The sequence below is a fragment of the Emydura macquarii genome, unplaced genomic scaffold (assembly GCF_026122565.2).
Source record: "Emydura macquarii macquarii isolate MOO-44397 ecotype Brisbane River unplaced genomic scaffold, CSIRO-AGI_Emac_v2 contig_2531, whole genome shotgun sequence".
NCBI classification, from domain to species: domain Eukaryota; kingdom Metazoa; phylum Chordata; order Testudines; family Chelidae; genus Emydura; species Emydura macquarii.
Genome location: NW_027132668.1, coordinates 5621967 through 5645462, shown reverse-complemented (window position 1 = coordinate 5645462; position 23496 = coordinate 5621967). Strand labels below are relative to the sequence as shown.

Below are 23496 nucleotides of genomic sequence, written 5' to 3'. Positions count from 1 at the left end.
TGCATACTACTGAGGTCAAACTAACAGGCCTGTAGTTACCCAGATCACGTTTTTTCCCTCTCTTAAAAATAGGAACTATGTTAGCAACTCTCCAGCCATACGGTACAGCCCCTGAGTTTACAGATTCATAAAAAATCCTTGCTATTGGGCTTGCAATTTCACGTGCTACTTCCTTTAATATTCTTGGATGGAGATTATCCAGCTCTCCCCCCACCCCCCTGATTTAGTCCCATAAAGCTGTTAGAGTTTGGCTTTTACCTTGGATGTGGGTCATTTCTACCTCCATATCCTCATTCCCATTAGCCACCCTACCACTATCCCCAAGCTCATCATTAGCCTCATTAAAAATGGAGGCAAAATATTTGTTTAGATATTCGGCCATGCCTAGACTATCCTAAACCTCCACCCCATCCCCAGTGCTTAGCGATCCCACTTCTTTCTTTGTTTTCTTCCTATTTATCTGGCTCTAGAACCTTTTACTATTGGTTTTAATTCCCTTTGCAAGGTCCAACTCTGCTTGGATTTTGGCCTCTCTCACTTTATCACTACATGTTCTGACATCCAAGAGATAGCTTTCCTTGCTGATCCCACCCATCTTCCACTCCTTGTAGGCTTTCTGGTTTCTATTAATCGCCTGTCTGAGATGCTTACTCATCCAGCTTGGTCTACAACTCTCGCCTATGAATTTTTTCCCCCTTCCTTGGGATACAGGCTTCAGATAGTTCCTGCAACTTTGACTTGAAGTAATTCCAAACCTCCTCCACTTTTAGATCCATGAGTTCTTCAGTCCAATCTACTTCCCCAACTAATTCCCTTAATTTTTTTAAGTTAGCCCTTTTGAAGTCAAAGACCCTAGTCACAGATCTATTTTTGTTTATCCTTCCATTTAGTTTGAACTGAATTAGCTCATGGTCACTTGAACTAAGTTTGTCCCCTACAACCAGTTCTTCTGAGGTCCTCACTACTCACCAATACCAAATCTAAAATGGCATTCCCTCTTGTTTGTTCAGTAATTATTTGGTGAAGGAATCTGTCAGCTATCACACCCAGGAAAATCTGGGCCCTATTATTACTATTAGCACTTGTCCTCCAGTCTATATCTGGGAAGTTAAAGTCTCCCATAATCACACTGTTCCCAGTAGTATTTACTTCATTAAAAACTTTAAAGAGGTCTCTATTCATGTTCAAATCAGATTCTGGCAGGGTGCATAAAAATCAGTGATTTAAAAAAAAATTAAAAATTAAAAAAAAAAAAAAATCGGATTTTTTTTAAAATCATCCATACTAAATTTCTCTCTCGTTTAAAAAAAAAAAAAAAAAAAACAGTTACAATTAAATCTCATCACAAACATGCTAAACCTACACTTGCAGTATCATGAAAATGAATTAATGGCTCTAGTCTGTCCAGCCTAACTCTTGCTTCTTGAAAGTTCTGGGCTTTCAGTTTCAGTTTCTCAGCAGACTAGAGTCACATGTGCAAAGAAAGACAGGCTGGATAGGATTGTTGTTGTTCTCTGCTTATGTGGTGGTGGAGCTGGGCCAAGCGAGGCACAGAAGTTAGTTAAGACACTGTCTTAAAGACAGAGACACAAAGGATGGAGGCAGAATAGAAAGGAACAGAGGAGTGGACTGGGAAGAAAAAGGGAAGACATTATTCAGTACACACACAACTTCCTATATTCCCCCACTTTTGCCACAGAAAAATTGTCATGGCTTCTGGGCATAGAGAGAGATCCTATCTGGAAATATTTTGAAGAAATTCCTTCCCTGGGTAAAAAAGGAAAATGTGTCAAGTGTAAGCAGTGCAAGAAAGATGCAGGGCCTAGTTGCAAAAATGAATCATCATAATGAAAACTGCTTATTGGGAGAAAATGATGTGGATGAAGATGTAGATGTCTGAAGAACAACGTGGATCAACTGGTTAGTAACTTAAATAATTCACATTGAAATGCATCATTCTTCAAGACTCTCTCTATACCTTTTAGCATAAGTGTGATTGAACAAGTAAATTCCCAAGCTGTTTGCTATGTGGGATGTTGCTAGAAAAAAAAGTTTAGCTTAGCTAATCCTTATGGCTTGTTTAATTAGCTAACTACGTTTAGATCTATCACCCAAGTATACAATACAGAAAGCTGCAGTAAGAGAAATCTAGAGTTGCCAGTTGCCACTGGGTGTCATTTTCTTATATTACATAATACATGCCCCTTATTTTGGAACATCATGGCCACAGACCATAATGGCGATGCCATAAGTCTGTCCCCTATTTTACTTCAGCATAACTCAGCTTTCCCAATGGAACCCCATCTTATACTTGTTTTCTCAAAAAACAGAAGTGCCACTGAGTTCTATGGGGCTTACTCCAAAATTAAGTGCACTCTAAGTGCAGTCAGTCATACCCTTTTTGATAATTTGGAATCAGATCTGCATCCTTGCTGAAAAAAATATAAATGATTAACTGAATAATAGAGTAAGAAGAACTGAGAAGAATGACTATTCAAAATCATTTTTGAATTTTGTTTCAGGATTCCATTTAAGCATAAGAGACTTTGACTGTGACTTCAGAGTCATCCATTGGTACTTTTAGCAGAAGTGCTGCAACTAAATGTATTTCAGAGAAAAATCAGTTTTTCTGAGAACTTCAGTGACTCGTTGGAGACCATTGTTTGGAAGGAAAGATAAGGAATAAGGCGGTTAACATACAGGAATAATCTCATCTTTTATAAATCCCCATACTGAATCTTCCAATATGTTTATTAACACATTATTTTAAATTAGGCATGCAGCTCTGCTTAGAAAAAGGGATGGGGAGGTAGGGGGAAGGAACGAAGAAACCTGGACAAGGTGCAGAAAAGGGCAACCAAAATGATTAAGGGTACAGAACAGCTTCCATATGAGGAGAGATTAAAAAGACTGGGGGTTGTCTTCACATACAGAGCTACTGTAGTGCTTTAATGAAGACACTAGTATGCCAACAGGAGAGCATCTCCCATCGTAGTTAATCCACCACCACGACAGGTGGTCTCCCGTCTATTTAGTGCTGTCTACACAGGGGTTTAGGTTGGTATAACTACAGCTCAGAGACATGGATTTTTCATGCCCCACGCAAAATAGTTATACCAATATAAGTCTGTAGTGTAGACCTGGCCTGGGACTTTTATAGCTTGGAAAAAGATGACTAAAGGTGGGGGGGGCGCTATGATAGAGGTTTATAAAGTCATGAATGGTGTGGAGAAAGTGAATAAGACAGTGTTATTTACCCCTTCACATAATGCAACCACCAGGGGTCACCCAATTAAATTAATAGGCAGCAGGTTTAAAACAAACAAAAGGAAGCCTGACTGTGCGTTGTGTGAAATCTGTGGAACTCGTTGCAAAAGCATGTTGTAAAAGCCAAAACTACAACTGGGTTCAAAAAAGAATTTGATAAACTCATGAAGGACTGGTCTATCAATGGATATTAGCCGAGGTGATCAGGGACGCAACCCCATGCTTTGGGTGTCCTAAGCTTCCAACAGAGAATAGCATCACTCAATAATTGCCCTGTTCTGTTCATTCCCTCTGAAACATCTGGCATTGGCCATTGTCAGAAGACAGGATACTGGGCTAAATGGACCATTGGTCTGACTCAGTGTGACCATTATTATGATAAACACTGCAGGGAAGAACGAAGACAGAAATCTGAAAATCATCTGACAAAGACATGATCAGAAGTAAGAGATGGGTTACGGCTTACAATGGGACAGGAATTTAGTACCCTAATTTTCTTTAAACTACTTATAGTTTTGGAGCTATACATGTCAAAACATCCACTAAATATTACTATCTGAATGAATACTGAACTGTTAAATGCGCACAATTATTTTTGTTTTGATGAATGTATTCAAACTATATATAAATAAACCTGGCACACACTGGCCACATCATTAAGGATTTTTAAAAACAATGAATCCCTTTCCCCCTTTACCTTTGCACACTTTTCTTGTGTGAAATTTTTGTGGGACATGTGGGTGTTCTTTAGTTTGTGACTGTCTCCTCCTTCTTCCTCTATTTTCACTGTGCTGAGGTATTGATCTGAGATCCAATCCATAAGAACAGTTAAAAGCTCATAAACATGTGAATTAAGTGGGACCTATAACAACCATAACATTAAGTAAGATTATGAAGCTTTTCCAAAGCATACAGTTTATTCTTAGAGATGCTCAAAGAGAACAGATTGATATATCAGAATATGAAAAGTTTTAACATTTTATTATATGTATTTGGAATAGGATGGCGCCATGCCTAAGAAAAATTAGGAGTTTAGGCTGTTATTTGCAGTGATTATTGGTTGGCAGAAAATACACAGATGAAAATTATATAAAGTCCTAGGAAAACATATTCATGCACAGAATAGAATTTACACAGAATTTACAACTTTGGCCGTAAAAATCTAAGAATGTGACAGACAATTGCACAATTCACAGGTTTTGTACACATATGGTAATTTTGATTTGAGAAACGTTAGATGCATTAAACAACTCCTGTCACTTTCTTGTATGTAACCCACTGCTATTAAAATTTACTTCAGTAACTACAACTGAATAATATTAATTCCAATAATGAATGAGGGCTTGTCTACACTTACCTTGGAGATTCGGCGGCAGTCGACTGGAGTTACGCAAACTATGCAAAAAACTTGTGTAACTCCCATCAACTTCTGTGCTTCTGTTCTGCACGCCGTCTTCATTGCACTGCGCTGACGGGAACCGCATTCCCATCAACACAGCACTATGCCACTTGAGAAGGTGGTCTTAATACGTTGATTTCTGGATCGACTGAGCAAGTCTTCACTGACCGCTCAGTCGATCCAGATAAATCGATCTGACGGCAGCAAATATAGCCTCAGTTCAGAGAAATTAATTAAGAATAAGACTTCAGAATAATGGATCTCCCCCCAAAATTTGCCTTCTCCAATACATTAACTCAGAATCGCAAAGTGTACCAACATTTTTTAGACTTGTGAGGAAAAAAACAGATGCATTCAAAGAAGTTTATCAGATCAGCCCTCAGAGGGGGAAAAAAAAAATCTAGTTCTCTTAAAGCAAAGAGAAAATTGTGTATAATATTTCAAGCAGTATTCAAAGGCATTTTATTGCTACACTTCAGAATTATCAGAAGGGATATAATGGTAGAATACTGACAGAAGGCACACATTAAATAGGACAACATTGAGATAAGAAATATTATTTCACAAAAGAAAAAGAGAATGTTTCAAGACAGAAGGGAGTAAGGTGACCATATTGTAATCAGGTATGAAACATGTCAGCATTTACTCAGTTTTTCCCTTACTAGAGGCCTTTTCTACTAAAGGCACTAAGAGCATAATTACCTATGACTTAAAAATTAATTTTCCTATATCTGACATCACTTACCAGTTTTATTTTTCACTTAACTATAGAGAGCTGTACATAGAGATATTGCTTACATTGTGGTAGTAACCAAAATGTGCTAAGAACTTTCCAACCATAGTGGGAGAAACAAGCATACAATGTAAAAAGATGGACAGATTAAAGGGGGGAGGGGGGGAAGAGATGAGATGAAACAAAAGCAAAGTGATCAGGATAACAATAGGTGCACTTTTTTTTAAGTGACAAATTTAAATGGAATTCTTTTTCCAACTAAACAAACTAAATTTGCCCCGTCCCATTGCTTTCAATTCCTCTGTTCTTATGCCCTGAGCCCCTTTCCTTAGTATAGCTGAGTAATTCACTCATAACAAATAAATTAAATGAGGAAATGACTTCACTAGTTTCCTGAAGACATAGCAAAAGTGGGTCTCCAGAAACATATTCAAACATCTAATATCCATTAATTAAAACAGAAGTTCTCTTTCCTCCTTGTTTATGCCTTACCTTACAAATTTTTGACGTTGCTGCCATTTTTTCCTGCTTCACAGATTTAATTTCTTGCATTGCTTGAGAAACATCTTTAGATTTCTGTATTGTCAAAAATTCATGCTTCCTCTGCAACAGGATATATTAATGAATTGCATTTGACTTGTTTCTTTTACAAGGGAAGAAGCAATAAGAAAGAACTATAAGTCTTACTTGTAAATTCTCTAAACGTGCTTGTACTTTTCTTGCTTGAACTTCCATCTTCTTGTTCTGCTCACTTACATGACTTAACTAAAAGAATCAGAAAATATGTTAAAATATTTGTGGATTCAAAACTTATGTTGAAACTCATTCTTTATTTCATGTAAAGGTTGCTCAAAAATCATTTGACTTATAATTATAGGTAGTTGGATTTTTTAAAGTGCAAGTTTATCTGGTCTTAGTGTGAACCAATCAACAGTTAAGATTATTCAGCTCTTTATAAAATGAGCCAGCTACTAAAAGCTCTGCTAACTGTAAGCCTCTGTTCAGTGTAATGTATAATAAGCTATATCTGTGAATTGAGAATTCAACCTTGAATCCACACACTGGACTTGCACTGCATACAAACACAGCTAAATACAGAAACCATACCTTCAAAGAATCCCACTTTTCTTGAAGAGGACATATAAAATTAATTTGACATTACCTATGTGCATAGCTGCATACATTATATTAATGACTGTACAGTAACAGTTATATGTATCTTTACAGCTTCAAAACTCTATCTGCATAACTAACTTCGCCAAAACACAGTCTCTCTGGACAAGCATCTATACAGTAGAATAAAGTCAGACTGCAGTGACTATGTAGAACTACAGAACTGTACACAACACACACCAACCCACACTGGTGCTCTAAATTGAAACTGAGAATTCTCTACAGCTGCTTGACTGGTTGGTTCTTGCTCACATGCTCAGGGTCTAACTGACCACCATATGTGGGGTCAGGAAAGCATCTTCCCTCATGTCAGATTGGCAGGGAGTGAGTAGAGTTTCACCTTCCTCTGCAGCATGGGGCACAAGTCACTAATTAGGATCCTCAGGGTATATGGGTATAACTAATTTAACTAATCCTCTGACATGGCAGGGACCTCAGGCACTGTGGCACTGCAGTCCCGCCTGTTCTCCTTCTGTGACACACAATAGTTTAGTCTTCTGAGAGCTGTAATACTTTTGTTTAATTCTGGTTGTTTGGGTTAGTTGGCAGTGGCTAGGGGATTTTAGTGGCCTGTGATATACAGGAGACAAAACTAAATGATCTGGTGGTCCCTTCTGGCCTTAAACTTTAAGACAATGACTAACATTTGTCTACTGATTTATTTTTTTTGCACCATACAAGCATAAAGTAGAATGATATCACAAAAATGCTCCATACTCAGTCATCAAAAGGTAGAAAAGTAAAACAGCATGTGTACTCTTGCTTTCCCTCCCCAGAGGCTGGCATAATTCCTTTTTCTTCAGGACACTAGGACAAACTGAAAATTCTGCATCATCTCCATTTAAAAATTTTTTAAATGATTTAACAATTTGAAAATGAGCTATATAATCAGTATGGTACCCCTTGGGTTATTTAATTTATTTTATCCTGCCCCCACATTTTGAATATGCCACAGATTTTTGCACTGCAGAAGTATACAACTGCATTGCAGAAGCTGTCCTAAGAGAAACCAGAGGCTTCAGCAACTGTGTAGGAAACAGAGATTTTTAACACTTGGGCAGCATCAGAGGTAGTTTAGGATTATGGGTTAAACACGTTAGCTGGAAGATCAGCGGTGAAATATAGTTTAGAGATAACTATAATATCAACATTTTAGGCTTGAAAGTTAACAGTTCAGTGAAATGAATAGGACATTTGACACCACTCAGAATTGTTGTTTCCGGTTGTCTTTCTGAGTCTAAAGATAATACTGCATCAGTTTATACTGGGTTTATATTTTCAAAATTATATTTACAACAGCAAATACTAGAATTATGTATTGTATTTAACGGCTTAAATTTAGTAGTACAAATCAGCAGCAAGGGATGGATTCCACAACATTATGGAATATACAAGGATTTGCCCATGCCATTAACTAGATCAGGACTGCATTTTGAGTTTTAGACGTTTGTCTGTCCCTTTGGGGGGGTGTCTCAATTTCCTTGGCAGGATATTGAAATGTTTCTTTTCTTATGAGAAACCTGTTGCTGGTTCTTAGAAGAGTAATTCAAACTTTACCAATATTTGAGTTTATAACAAAGACATCAGCCAGTTAAAAAAAAAATTATTCAAGTTATAGGAAAGGAACAAAAGACATTTCTGATCAATTATATGAATCTTGTTTAATAGGACTGCAAATACAATCAGTAAACTTTCCAAAAATAATTTAAATTGGTTTTAATATTTAAAATGTCATGAACAGGTATGAAAACAGATCTTGCCTGTTTTTTTAAAGAGTCATTCATTTCCTTCAAGGCATCAAATGATGATTTGAGCCTCTTGCTTTCTTTAGTCTTCTCTTTCAAGGTTTCTGACAGCTGTTTAATTTCTGCCTCATGTTGCTATAGAAAAAATATGATTAATGATATGCCAACTAGAAACAATTTCTATGATCAGTTATATTAAAAAAAACAGGACTTCATTGTCAAAGGGTCAGGTATGCAATTTTGCATTCCCAAATGTGCCTGCACTTTGTGCCCATGATCTTTTGAAAATAAGGACTGTCCTGTATATCAAAAAGAATAATCACTACAATGTGATGTGAAAAATACAGTATAACCTCAGAGACGAACACCAGAGTTACAAACTGACTGCTCAACCACACACCTCATTTGGAACTGGAAGTATGCAATCAGGCAGTGCAGCAGCCAAGACAAAAAAAAAAGCAAATACTATATAGTACAGTACTGTGTTAAATGTTAACTAAAAAAGTAAAGAGAAAGTTTAAGATTGGACAAGGTAAGAAAACTGTTTCTGTGCTTGCTTCAGCTAAATTAAGATGGTTAAGAGCAGCATTTTTCTTCTATATAGTAAAGTTTCAAAGCTGTATTAAATCAAATGTTCAGTTGTAAACTTTTAAAGGAACAATCACAACGTTTTGTTCAGAGTTACGAACAATTTCCATTTCCGGAGTGTTCGTAATTCTGAGTTTCTACTGTAGCTGGCCTTTTTGGTGAGCTCCTATGCCTTTTTAAATCCACAACAAAACCTACATATCACATCATCTCATTTATGTGTGTGTCCAAAGAATCAATTCCATAAATAAAATGGATGGAAAAACAAGTTAATGTGGGAGAGAAAAAAAAGAGAAACTAATTTGTATACAAATTGTTCATAAGAAAATACTACGGACTTTAGCCACAAAGATATCCAAATCGCCCCCTCCAATGCAACAAATATTCCTAATGGTATAAAGCACCTCAGCAGCCTGCAATAAAGTTTAACTTAGGAAGCTGAACTGGAATCTCTACAAATTTATCCAATACTTTGTTTTAATATTTTGATACAACTGAAGAGGTGGGTAGCAGTGAAACTGACGTTATGCTATTTTTCCTCTTCTACTGATTGAGAGTTGTAAGCAGCAGCAGAGACATGCATTGAAGCAGAGGACTCAAAAATGGAGGTTGACTGAGGGATGGAGTAGCAAAGACACCTCCTCACAACAGCCAAAGGACTGCAGAGTATGAAAGGGAAGCAGAGAGAGAAACTCCTTTTTTCCAGCAGTCAGAGGACCTTGGTAAGCTTCAAATTTCTCAGACATCTCTAGTCAAGTTTGACACTTAAGATGAAGCATCACAGTAGACTACCAAGACAACACCTTGCTGAAAATACCAGAAATCTTTCCTTTCCCAGAAACTGCAACAAATGTGGGTGGGAGAGAGAAGGAGAGCTGGCCTTAAGCTGAGAATTATCATCTTTTGTACTAGTCTTCAGCTAGCAGTCAAGTGTTTGATAAAATTTCAGTAATCATCTGCTAAATTTTTCTAGCCCTGCTTTTAGGCTGCTATAAACCCAAGTTGAAAATCATGCCTTATACAGTATCTTAAAGGCTGAAATCTCTGAACATGAAATATAGGCAGAGAGAACAAATACCAGCACCAAACGTCTTTAACTAGAATGGCACCTACCCCCAGAAGTTCAAACCATGGAGACAGTATAAAAAAAAGAATTCCAACTGATCGTAACAGCAAAGAACTAGTCTAAAAAAATATAACACCTTCTTAACTGAAAAGGAACCTAGTTGTCTGCAAGTCACTGTTAAGTACAATAGCTATGCTGGCAGGGAACCACAGGACTGAGAAGTGCTTGAAGATTTACTTCAAAGAAAATCATGAACTTCTTCAAGCTACTGTGCTTTACAAATGACTGGATCAGATTTCTTAGTAAGATATCTTACTAAGAAAATTTACTAGGAGCTTTCATACTTTTATGCCTGCTAGAGCTTCTCAGAAAACCAGACTTCAAAAGGAAATGCTACATCCTTAAAAATATTTCCTTCTTGATTCCACAGCACTTCAGAGGCAGTCAAAAGAGCTGTAGAAATGCTGAATTTTAGGGTTTTGTGGGGTTTTTTTTTGTTTTTTTTTAAATGTTTTTCAAAACATAGATCAAGAATGTATTAAACTGTTACTGAAAGAATACCTTGGTTCATGGGGGACAGGAAAAAGTTTCAGAGCCTAGGAAACTTCGGAAAAAGTACATTTAAAAATAAGTTTAAACAAAATAGAAAGATTATTTTTCCTCACTATTTTCCCTCATCCTTACACTACAAAATCATTTTTATATTAAAAAAAGATATTGCATATATTTATTATCAAAAGAAGTCATTCTAAAAATTATTGCAGGAAATAAATTTTAAATGTCATATTTTAAAATAAAACAGCATTAAAACAGTCCAGATTGTTGTTTCGTGGTTCGTTAATACATGTCTTAAATGGCTGAAGATATATTACCTCCCAACCTGTAGCTTTCTGTCTCACAATCAATGTTCACATTTCTTTTTCTTAAATACAAAACAAATTACCACCCAAGGCTAAATTTAAACTTTATCAGAGCAGTTTTTCCTAATTCTATTCCATCCTGCTCTTACCCTATCCCATTCCTCATTTGAAGGCCTCATCTAAAGCCTATTGAAGCCATTAGAAAGACTCTAATTGACTTCATTGGGCTTTGGATCAGGCTTAGTCTCTTTTTCATTCACTTATTACTACAGCTATTTGGAAAACAATTCTGTTTCGTAGAATCTTCCAAGGTTTCAAAATTTCAGAACAATGTTTTTCATCCAAGATCGCTCTCAATCAGGCAGAGCAGGAACTGGAACCTAGGACTCCCATAAGCCATGCCAAAGAGTATGAGAATGTCTTTTTTTTTCCTCTCTTTTTTCACCCCAGACCTCTGATAAAGTTTTTGTCAAAACCAATATCTGCACAAAATATTTCAGCTTTGATGAAATAACATATATCAACGAAATGTCAAAGTTGAAAATGTTCTAACTGGCTACTTCCTACCTTTTACCTTTCCTTTCTCCCTAACTCATTCACTCTCATTCATTCCATTCTTCAAATTCGTTATTGTTTTTTATCCACCACTCACGCTCTCCTTTTTGCTTTCCGTCTCCCTTTCCCAATCATGCATCCTCTTCCACATTTCCACTGTGTGTGTAAAACAGTGAAAAAAATAAAAGTGGATGGAAGAAAGCACGGGAGGTTATTCCTCCACTTCTGCTTGGCAGCACCAGCAGCCTTTAACCATATCCCAGCTGGCACTATAGACAGCTCTAAAGCACCTCCCCTTTCTCTCACACTACCAGTCAGCTGTACCAGAAGTGGGAAAGGACAGTCCTGGCTGAACTGCCTCCCCCTCACGTGCCCCCAGTGGGCACCACATAGCAACTCCCTTAGACAGCAGGCAGTGACCTGGATATGCAGCTGTGTAAATTAAGGTGAATCATAGAAGATTAGGGTTGGAAGGAACCTCAGGAGATTATCTAGTCCAACTCCCTGCTCAGAGCAGGACCAACCCCAACTAAGTCATCCCAGCCAGTGAAACTTTGCTCAACATTGCACTTGAGACATATATTAAAATATAATTAAATGCACACTCATGTCTTAAGGAACACAAGTCTGCAAGTCTCCATATTCAATTTTGAGTCTCATTTGAAAAATCCAACAGATGATATCTGAAGAAAAAATAGGTATAAACTAGACTGAAAACCACTTAATGCTAAGGAGAGCTGATTTCAGTCATTAATGGGAAAAGTGCATCTGCATACTGCAAAAAAGTGTATGTTCTCCCTGTGGCTCTTACACTAATGAAAAAGTTCACTTTTTTTTTTTTTTTTTTTTTTTTAAACTTCCCATCCCAATCTTCTAGATTGGATCCAGCATTTTACACATAATTTAAATTCATTAACAAAACCCTCACAAAACCCAGTATTTTCGAATTACTGCCTCTTCCTTTAATGAAATCTTTTTTCCCCAACTTTAAGTTGGCCTTTTTTTCCCTCTTAAAAGTTGTAGTTTTACAGGACTTACAACAGCTCTCTCCAATAAATACTTTTTGCAACAGATCTTACACTATTATAAACATCTAACTATACACAGTTTGTGGTTTGAAACAGTCAAGTCTGCTTTAGGTACAACTGCAAACAGACTTTTATGGTTTAGATTAGCAGATATAACTAATGTATCACAAAATTTTAGACAAGTTATCTCCAAACCTTCTTTTGGATATGCAGAACAGTCACACACATGTGGTTACATTAATTATTCTTTTAGAATGGACAACATTGTTTTCCGAATTACAGTACCAAAAGGCAACCCCTGAACCAGACTGTTAAACTCATCTTTCTGAGAAAGCAGCTATTAATAACCAAAATACCATAGCAATATTATTTTATCCTTATATATCAATCTTTCCTCTGAGGATCTCAAAGCTCTTTACAAATGTGAGGATCATCACCATTTTACAGGTGATGAAATTAAGGATCAGAAGACGTAAGTTAAATGGCTTGCCCCAGGTAACGACTCTTGCCCAAAGAAATTACTCTAAAACAAATTACTGTACCTCCTTTATAATTTGAAATTTTGCATGAACTTCCTCTTCAACACCTCTTATCTTAGTCAAAGCAGCTTCATGTCTGAAAAGCAATGCTTCTCTTTCAGCTAAAAAGTGTTCTCGTTTCTGAAGTTGCAGAGCATACTCCTGCTGTGCTGAATTTTCTTGCTGTCAGAAAAAATGGGCAATTAAAAAAAAGATATAAAAATGAAATTATTATAACATACCAAAATACAGTCATTTTGTCAAGGATACTTCTAGTTTTATGTAAATGTATATAACAGATTGCATGTATGGTTAATTGAATATAAGCACACCTTTGGTGTACCGGGACCCAATGCTGAAAGCCAACTATTTCCAACACCTCAACATAGTGATCCAGTTGACTCCCACTGAGGATGGGGTTGTTCAGCCTCTGAAAATCAGGCCACTTTTACTTAGGTACCTAGGGTTTAGAAGCTTAACTTTAAGCACCTAGATCTGAAATTTTTGGTTAATACCAGTAATTGTGATACATATATAGTGCCGCTTATCTGAGGATTTCAAGTCCTCTCCTCTATCCACAAGACAACAATGCCTCATTAGACAAGTTGTTACAGCCTCATGCAGTACATCTGCTTACACTATGTTGTATGATATGAAGAACAGGTTTTGGTTTTTTGTTTTTTTTTTTTAAAACAAGCAAATTTAGTAATATGTAATTGTTGAGGGAAGAAAGTTAGGAAGGGAAGTAGAAAGTAACAAATGTAATACTTCACTGAATATTCAAAAACTTCTAATCTGTGAGTTTCTGAGAAAAATTATCTAGTAATACTTTAAAGTCATTTCCAGTACCTACCTGCAGTTTCTGATGTATGACATATAATTCATCATAAATCTGGTTGATGTGAGATGGCATTAATCTTTGACCACCCAATACGTGAGTTTCAGGCTTGCTCACAGCCTTCCTAACCAGATCACTATTGATATCATGGTCACTGCACGTTACTGTGTTTGCAGCCAAATTGGATGGTAAGGTGACATCTAAGAAATGAAAAGGCGAACATATTTTATATTATTATTATTATATTTTTATTTTAATTATAATTATTCTTATAGTTTTGACTAATAAATTAGATGACCAGTTATTGTTACATATAGAAACACATTTTAGGCTTTTGTGATTGAATAGCACCATACACTAAGTACCAAAGTGAAAAGTTAATCTGAGTATGTCCACAAGCAGTGTGAGTATTTGTTCAAAAACTTTATAATCTATTTCCTATTATTTGTTTTGCCCCACCATCATTAGTTTTCTGATCGGCACAGTTTTATAAATAAATTATGCCCTCTGCTAACACACAGAGGTCCAAACGACGTCACTAGGAGATCTATGAACAGACTGAAGGCACAATATAGCTATTAAGCACTAACTGCTTTGATTGATTCTTTTGGTGATGGTGGGAGAACAAGAAGGAACACTATCAGAGATGTTTTTACATGGAAGTTAAATAACGTCTTGGAACAGTGTTATATAATCAGACCACCTATTCTTAAAACTGAAAATAATGTTTCACATAATAACATCAAAAGTGCTGTGTTAATATGGCTGGATTTTTTCTTCTTCTCTATTTCTTGATCCATAATGTGCAATAACCAGAACTGCTTACAGGAGACTTAAAAAGGTCAATCTTTTAGAAAAGAATTTGTCTTGTTATATATAAATACTACAATTAGGATTAGATCTACTAAAACATTACATCTCAAAACTAAAAAATAGTTTACTCAGTTGTAGGTTTTATGAATTGGATTATGAATAAAATTCAGATGAAACTTTGAATAAAGCTTTTATTTTTCCATACAAAAAAGTTAAAAGTTATGTGATAAATTGAAGTTGAATTTAATATTTTTCCAATTACCTGTTTCTGTATATGTATACGTGACTGTATTTTGAATTGCCTCAGTTGCAGAGACATCTACGACTTCTTCCTCTAGTTCTAGTTGACTGGAATCACAGAGCGAATCCAGCTCAAAGCTAAAAAATACAAGTAGATGACACTCATTTGAAATTATTCAGTGCCATTCTAAAATATTATGCATGTAATATAAAGAAGGTTTGCACACAAATACAAATGTTTCTCACTACAGCATATTTACATTTGACTGAATGCAGAGACAACACTAAACAATTTGCAAAGTACTTGAATCCTTCAGAATGAAAGGCATTTATAAAAATAAGATTAACTACAGTGAAACAATAAAATTGATGACTTAATAAAATGTGGCACAAGTAAACAACTTCATTTTCATAAATAAATCCTAATTTGTATGCAACAACTAAACTACTTTTAAAACAGATCAAAGCACAACTTTTTTTCTACCAAATAGGAAATCTAGAGAAGAAAACAAAAGGTGTAATATATGTTCTCTCTCAGTATGTTGTATTGGGGCATTAAGAGTATCACTCTGCAATCTTCTGAAACCACTCTCTTTCTAAACAAATTTAAGACTAACCTGTCAACTCTGACTATTTCTCTTTCTCCTCACTTGTTCACTCCTTTATATCTTCATCCCACTAGCTAAGCCCAGAACATACAGTTGTCTCAAGTTAGTGGGCAAACTTCCTTATCTAAAATCAGCATTTACATTATTACATGAGTCAGAAAGAAGCTGAGCCTTATTACATAAGAACGACTACACTGGGTCAGACCAGTGGTCCATCTAGCCCACTATCCTGTCTTCAGACAGTGGGCAATGTCAGGTGCTTCAGAGGGAATGAATAAAACAGATAATCATCAAGTGATCCATCAGTCGCCCATTCCCAGCCTCTGGCAAACAGTATACTGAGTATACAAAAACTGCTAAAGCAGGGGTGTCAAACTCATTTCCTATGGCAGGCCAGATCTGAATCTGCATTGTACCCACGTTGTACCCTCTGGCGGCAGCGTGCTGCCGCTGCGAGATCTCACAGCATCGTACCCTCTGCCGCCAAGGGCCGGACTAAAAAGGTTGGCAGGCCGTATCCGGCCTGCAGGCCGGATGTTTGATACCCCTGTGCTAAAGCTATGCCTTCCACATGGCAACCTGCTACTGGATCAGCATGAAAATCCTATATAATGTATTAAGGGATAATGCATGGTTTGTTTGATTCGGGGGCAGAGGGAGGACGGGAGGAAGAAAAAAAGGGGTCCAAGGACACATGAGGGAAGATTGAAACAGCTCTTACCAATCCAAGTTTTTGAAACTCTTGAACAAGTCACTAAGAGGTTTGCTATAGTGTTTTCTTCCACTGTAGATACTTTTTGACTGTGAAGAATTTATGGACAAGGGCATAATTGTATTATCTGATGAACTGTCCAAGTTACCTATAAAATAATTCAAATATTAAATATTTCATTTTGCAGTTGAAAAGCACACATTAAAAAAATCCAGGATGGTTTAATAAATATATTTTGTACCCTGCAAGTGTTCTTTTTTAAAAGAACAAAACCTGATTTATAACATATTAGACAAGCTTTGACAAGGAATTAAAATTAGAGAAATACAAAATATTAGCTAAATTTATTTTAATAAATAATTTACAACTCAAAAGTTTTATAGATGACTAAAAAAATTAAGTCCTAAAAAAGCCCTAAAAAATTAAACCCAAATAAAAGCTCTGTGTAAGCTTGAAAGCTGTCTTTCTCACCAAACAAAGTTGATCCAATAAAAGATATTACTTCACCCACCTTGTCTCTAAAACAATTAAGTCATTTTAAAGAACATTCAACTTAATACATTTTTTAAAATCTTTTTAAAAGCTTAGTTCTATTACTAAAAACAATCAGAAACCACAACTTTGTTTTTACATCAGATCTGTCTTTCTGAAGTTTTACAACTTGCATTCATATGCTAATTGCTCAGCAAATTTAAAGTCTGACAACAGAGCCTTTTACTTCCTTTTCATATGCATCAGCATAGCAACATGCATTCCTCTGCAAGCCCACATGCATGCTAACCATTAAGTTTGTTCGTATCTGTACATTAAAAAAAACAAATGCATACATTTATTAGATTACATAAATTAATAAAACTTTTTAAAAAAGATTATAAATTTCCTGCTTTAATTTTGTTTTATAATTTGCACCATGCAATGTTTAACTGTGTCCCCTCCAGCCAGCTATCTTAGGTACCTGCATGTATTGTACATGGCTACAAGAGCAACAAATATTGCCACATAGGGAGCTATCCAATACCACCCACCTCAAATAGTTTTCCACAAACCAACTTCCTGTCAACAAAACATATACTCCATCCTGCAGAATCCAACTGATAGCAGCCAGTTCTCATATGTGTATCAATGATAACCAAATGCTTCTCTCTGCCATGCCCCAATAATAGCAAACCCTCACCTCCTCAAACATATACAGCAAGATGGTCATACATATACAGTAGAACCTCAGAGTTATGAACTGACCAGTGAACCACACACCTCATTTGGAACAGGAAGTACACAATCAGGCAGCTGGGGGGGGGGGGGGGGGGAGAGGGAGGGGAAGGGAGGGGGAGAGGGAGGGAAATAAACAGCAAATACAACACAGTACTGTGTTAAACAAACAAATTTTTAAAAAAAGGGAAAGCAGCATTTTTCTTCTGCATAGCAGTGTTTCAAAGTTATATTAAGTTAATGTTCAGTTGTAAACTTTTGAAAAAACAACCATAACGTTTTGTTCAGACTTACAAACATTTCAGAGTTACGAACAACCTCCATTCCTGAGATGTTCGTAACTGAGGTTCTACTGTACTAGAATTCCACTTACCAGGAGCGGGGTGTGCATGTGGCTGATCTTCATTCAATGGATGAAAGTAAGACTTTCAAGTGCAGTACTTGGGCTATTTATATTCACCCTTGCCCTCCCCCGAAAGGTTACGGGTATTAGTATTCCTCCCTAGCTATTGGAGCTTTCTTATTAGACACTGTAAGAACAATAGTCTTTTTCACCCATATCTTCCTTACCAGCAGCCCTCCTTCTCACAGAGAAGATATATAAGCATTAGCAATTTCCTTCTACTGTCAGCCCACCCGCGCCACAAGGAGATTTCTTCTAGAGTACTCCTGTAGAATACATAGGTATGTATACTCTTCCAAACTGGTACTGGAGTTTCACAAACACCAACCTAGAAATGTCTGCCTACTTAAAATACACTGGGAGAAACTATAAAACTACTCCCCCAAGACATGGGAATTCTTAAGATAAATTGAAAGAATAGTGAACTTGAATTGATGTCCCTTTTAACAAAAAGATATCCAAAACATTCTTTTTGTTGAATTACCTGTGTATGTTAAGGAGCTTCCTTTTTTACTTTTGGTCTGTAATGAACCTGAATGACAATCCTATGAGAAAACAGAAAAAAAGTCCCTAATATTTTTAATCCCATTATAATGTATATTAAAATGTATTTGTTTACAGTTTATAGTGTCTTTACTAAGGAATTGTTGTTAAAAGATGTGCAGACGATAATTTTTCCCAAATCAAAATGTAAGTGATCCTCACACAACATAAGCAAACAAATAAAAAGCCCTATAAATTAATGAAGCCATTTCATCATAAGCTAAAATGAAAGATTGTTAATATTATTTCTATTTTTAAATACCTGAGAGACCCTCAAATACCTCAGTGATAAGAGCCATTCAAGTAAATAGGCATAAGTAGATTAGCCACAGAAACAGCTTCATCCAGTCCTGCATTTTAGCCTGTTACTCCAACATTTCCTACTTTATGTTTTGTCTTCAACCTATAATGATACACTTAAAAAAAAAAAAAACTTACTTACAAGTAACATTAGACTGCAAATTCAAGCACTTGAATATTAAGAAGTGCCAATTTTAAGGTGGCTCCTGCAGCCTTCATTCTGCCCTACTGTGCATCCAGTCTGTGCTCTTGTGGAAAAATTAGTGTGTGATCATGTAACTGAAGACTGTATCATAGCACATATGCACAAAGGAGGCAGAACTGAGGTTTCACAGACAAATGTAAAACTAGAATCCCTAACTTTCAGGTGCTTAACTTTGCAACTTCAATAACATTCTTTTAAAGTATTTTTTGCATGCAACTCCCTAAGCTATTTTAAAAGGAAAAAAAAAGGAAAAAATTCTATCATGTGCAACTAACATTTTCCCCCGTCCCAACAGGCATCATCAACAGAGGTGGAACTCTGAACCGTCAACGTTACAGCACAGACTGGTACTACTTGAGCTACAGAACTACATCAGAAGAAAGCAGAAGGTTGTTATTCCAGAGGGAGCATGGACTAATAGATCCAGGTGGTTGTCAGTAAGGAGCAAAATTGCTCTATCCTCACCTGGGAGTTGGAAGGGCTCCAGTCCCATGTAGTGTACGTGTCGGGGAGGGAGACTGGGGAGGTGGATCCAGGTGGATTTAAGAGGTGTGGAAACCCAGCCTGATTACTGCCCCCATCTGATGCTCTGAGGGGGCAGAATGGGCCACTGGGGCCATCCATTTGTCTCTAGTCTGGAGACTCCTTCTCTCCACCTGCCCCATCTACCCAGGCTGCTCCCAGCTAGTACAGCAAGCTATTGCCACTTTGGCCCCAGCATGATCCTGGACTTGGAATGAATGAATGAGTGAGTGAGTGCACGTGTGCACTTTGGAACACTGCCAACACGCATTACTTTAGCACACTGTCAACATTTTCCTGAAGCATGCAAATGAAAGAAGAGATCGGTCATTTTTAATAGTTCATATCTTAGCAAAAGCTGAACTGAATTTCATGAGACAAAGAAAAGATAAATGAGTAGCCTGAAGGCATTTCCTCTGTCAAATAGCAAACGCTTTTGGCAAACAATAAAGGGGTGAGAGCTCCTCAAAGAAAAGGTCCCAAGAATGGAAAGTGTTAAGCAGCCTTAATACAGGCATCAATAACAACTTTCCCCACCATATGGCCCTAATTCAACAGCCGTCCTCTCCACTGCACTTTGATTGTCTACGGTTGGTAATATCACCATCCCGTCCATCAATTAGGCCTTGTCTACACTTAAAAAATAAGTCAACCTAATACAGGTCGACTTACAGCTACTGCTGTAATTATAGCGATGGCTGGTGTCCACACTGCCCTCCTTGGGTCGGTGGAGGGCATCCGCACGAGGAGCACTTCCACCAACCTAAGAGGTAGTGTGAGGAGCTGAGAGACAGGTCTACTGGGCTCCATGTGGGCTGCCCTCCCAGGTCCCAGCCAGGAGCAGGGCTCCAGCAACCTGCAGCTTGCCTGGTCCCAGCTCGCAGCAGCCTGTGGCTTGCCCACGTCCCAGCTCACAGATGGGAGCCGGGCTCCAGTCACCTGCATCCTGGCTCATAGCAGTGAGCCAGGCCGCAGCAGCCCCCGGCTTGCCCAGTCCCATCTCATGGCTGGGAGTTGAGCTGCAGCAGCCTGCATCCCGGCTCGCATCTGGGCAAGCCAGGCTTGCAGCAGTCCGCAGCTTGCCCGTTCCCAGCTTGCAGCCAGAAGCAGGAACCAGACACCCACGCACAGTGGTGAAATTGACAAGAATGACAGCCACTCCACTGCTGTAAGGGGAGGCAGTGTCTACATTGACACTGTGTTGCCCTAGCTATGCTGACAAAAGCCCAACACTTCTCATTGAGGTGGTTTTGTCAAAAAACAGGGCAATTTTGTCAGTGGGGGAGTGACTGCAGTGTGTACATCAGTATTGTTTTGTCGACAAAAGCTGACTTTTGTTGACAAAACTCTCTAGTGTAGACCAGGCCTTAGACTTTTAACCTCAGAGATATCTTTAACTCTTCCCATTCTCTTGCCACCAGGCTCTCTCCAAACTGTCTTTCTTACACATCATTTCCAATATCTGACCTTTCTTTCCATCCTCATCCAGGGCATAATCTCTTCTCTTGATTACTGCAACTTCCTCCTCTCTGGCCTTTCTGACAACCATCTTTCCACCTCACCCACAACCAATACTAACTGCAACTGCTAAAACTATCTATTACTGCCCATCATTCTAGTCACATTATCTATCTCTTTGAATCCCACTATTCCACCTATTCCATATTAAGTTCTAGCTTCTTGTGCCAATCGTCAAGGTCCATCATTATTCTGCTTTCTCACCCTTATCCATGTTCTTCCTGTCACTTTATGCCCCCAACCCAGCCACCACATGTAGTTTTGCTTTCCTCAACATTGTCCTTATGCAAGAAAATGATTTGCCTGAACTGATCCTCTTTCAAATCCCTTCCCAAAACCCACTTGTGTCGCTGTGCCACAAGCCAGCCAACTAGCAGTCACCTCCCATTTTATTGTTGCTACACAGGTTTGAGTATTTATTTAGTAAGTCCTTAGGTAATATGGTGATGGGTGCTACAGAGTACCCTACAGACTAATACGGAATACACCTCATGTCCCACAGCCATCAGGGCTCACCCACTGCCCGAAGTGTTGAGCCGAGGCTGATGCCCCATACACTCCTTCACACGCTATTTTAACCACCTGCCTTACTGACTGGAGAAGGAAAGAGCACATAAGGAGGGGCACGTTTCCGATGCTCCACCATTCAAGCTGGTGGGGCCCGAAACTGGGACACAACACGTGACAAAAACCAAAAGGAGGGTTTCACAAACTCCACAAGATTAATTCCCTTAACGTAAAGCCCCTCCAACCCCACCCCATAACCTCCATGTCATGATTCTTTATTGCTGAAGTAACTAGCACCCAGCAGTAAGAGGGGCAGTGGCTACCTGGGGGTGCAATGCCGGGAACTTTGGGATTAAAATGAGTAACACCCCTGGACGCCAGGAGCACCTCGGAGGTCAACCAGTGCCACTGACCCCTCCCTCAGGGCCCAGAGATGAGGCGGCTGCTACACCGGGGCTATTGCAAAGACCCCGCCAAGGAGAGCAGGAGCCTCTGCTCGGGGGAGAGGGAGACACCCCTGCCAGGGAGCCTGGACCTGCAGCAGGGCCCAGGAACTGGCCCAGGGACTGACCCAGCGGCTCGCCATCTGGCCCCACGCTTTTCTACACCTACCCCCACTAGGGACCCCCTCGCAGCTCCCTCCTCCCCTCGCAGCCCCTGGCGCTTCTCACCCCGGCGGGCCCCCGCTCCCCGCGCAGGTAGCGCCGCTTCAGCCGCTCCACGGAGCCGCTCAGAGCCGGGCTCGCCATGACCCGACCCGACCCCCACAACTTAAGCGCCCAGGCCACCAACGGTGCCCGCCCGCGCTCGCGCGCTCCAACCCCTGCCCGGCCCGTCGGTTGGCCACTGACCCGCCGCGGCGGCACTGAGCATGTGCAGACCGACTGGGCCTGCGCAGTGACGCCTGCTGACGCCGCTGCCCGGCGCCTGCCCCTAGTGGGGTGGGGGCGGGGATGAATGACAGCGCGCCCCCTGCTGCCCGCGGGCTGCTCCCGGCACCCGGGAGGTGTGCAAGGGGCGGGGTCAAACGGCTGGAGGCAGGAGAAGGAGCGCGGCTAAGGGGTCGAGTCAAGGCTCGGTTGTGGCGCCCCCCAGTGGTTGGTGACAGAGGGGAACCTGGAGAGGCGGGGGAGGAGAGGGAACAGATACCCCAGGTGGGGTGAGCGACAAGGGGGTGGGCCAGGGCTGCGCTCTTAAGGGCACAGTATCTGCACAAGGCAGCCCTGCCCTGCTTGAAGCCACGTACATCTTCCACCAGCATTCATCACCAAATGTGCGTGGCTGGTTGGATCATTAGCTTCCCCAGCTGGGGCTGGGTACTGACAGGAAGTGCAACATGAATGCTGATCCATGCCTCCCCCCCACCCTTCCCCACGCCATGTACTGAGCTGCTAAAGGAGACTTGGATCAGTGAAATATTTTATAAATACCCACACTCCTCCCATAACAATTTGGTGTTTAAAAGAATCCTGAGTCCGTTTCCGAGTCTGTATAAAGCCCCATGTCTGTACTTGCCCCAGCTCTGTTCAGGATCGTCTTCTGAAAGACTACTGAAATAAGCTTGTGGTTCCTCAACTGAGGGAATCTACTTGCACACAAGATGTGAAGGAAAGCTGTTCAATATTTCAAGACTTCGATCTAAAACCAAGACTCAGGAGGTCCTTATCCAACACCTCCTCTTCACTGATGGACGCAGCAGTGACAATCCACACAGAAGCCCATCTCCAAAATCTCATGGACAGTTTTTCCAAAGCCTGCAAAGGCTTCGGGCATACGATAAGCTTTAAAAAGACACACAACATGGCAAGGCGTGGAAGCAGCACCCTCCATCAACAAAACATTATGAACTTGAAGTGGTGAATGAATTCACATACCTGGGAACCACAGTCGTGTTCAACCTTTCACTTGAAATGGAACTCAACATTCACATCGGAAAAGCTGCCACAATACTTAGACTGTGCAAATGAGTATGGCAAAATAACAAACTGATAGAACACACAAAGATCTGTGTGTATCATACACTTTTGTATGGGATCAAGATATGGATCTTTTACTCTCATCAGGAAGAAAAGGCTCAACAAGTTTCATATGCATTGTCTTCGTTGAATTCTTGGAATCTCCTGGAAGGACAACGTCACCAACACTG

The 23496-nt window shown here is 39.2% G+C and overlaps 1 protein-coding gene across 1 annotated transcript in view; it reads right to left on the bottom strand.

Annotated features, from left to right (window-relative positions):
- The window catches only part of CCDC138 (coiled-coil domain containing 138), a 42983-nt gene extending 20884 nt beyond the window's left edge, over positions 1-22099 (bottom strand). The window contains exons 1-10 of the mRNA XM_067563535.1: positions 22022-22099; positions 18240-18300; positions 16153-16291; positions 14846-14961; positions 13786-13970; positions 12957-13115; positions 8333-8452; positions 6087-6164; positions 5892-6002; positions 3965-4129 (exon numbers count right to left, since the gene is read on the bottom strand). Coding sequence (XP_067419636.1) covers positions 3965-4129; positions 5892-6002; positions 6087-6164; positions 8333-8452; positions 12957-13115; positions 13786-13970; positions 14846-14961; positions 16153-16291; positions 18240-18300; positions 22022-22099 — 1212 coding nt within the window. The remainder of the gene's footprint in view (positions 1-3964; positions 4130-5891; positions 6003-6086; positions 6165-8332; positions 8453-12956; positions 13116-13785; positions 13971-14845; positions 14962-16152; positions 16292-18239; positions 18301-22021) is intronic.
- Positions 22100-23496: the final 1397 nt, after the last annotated feature.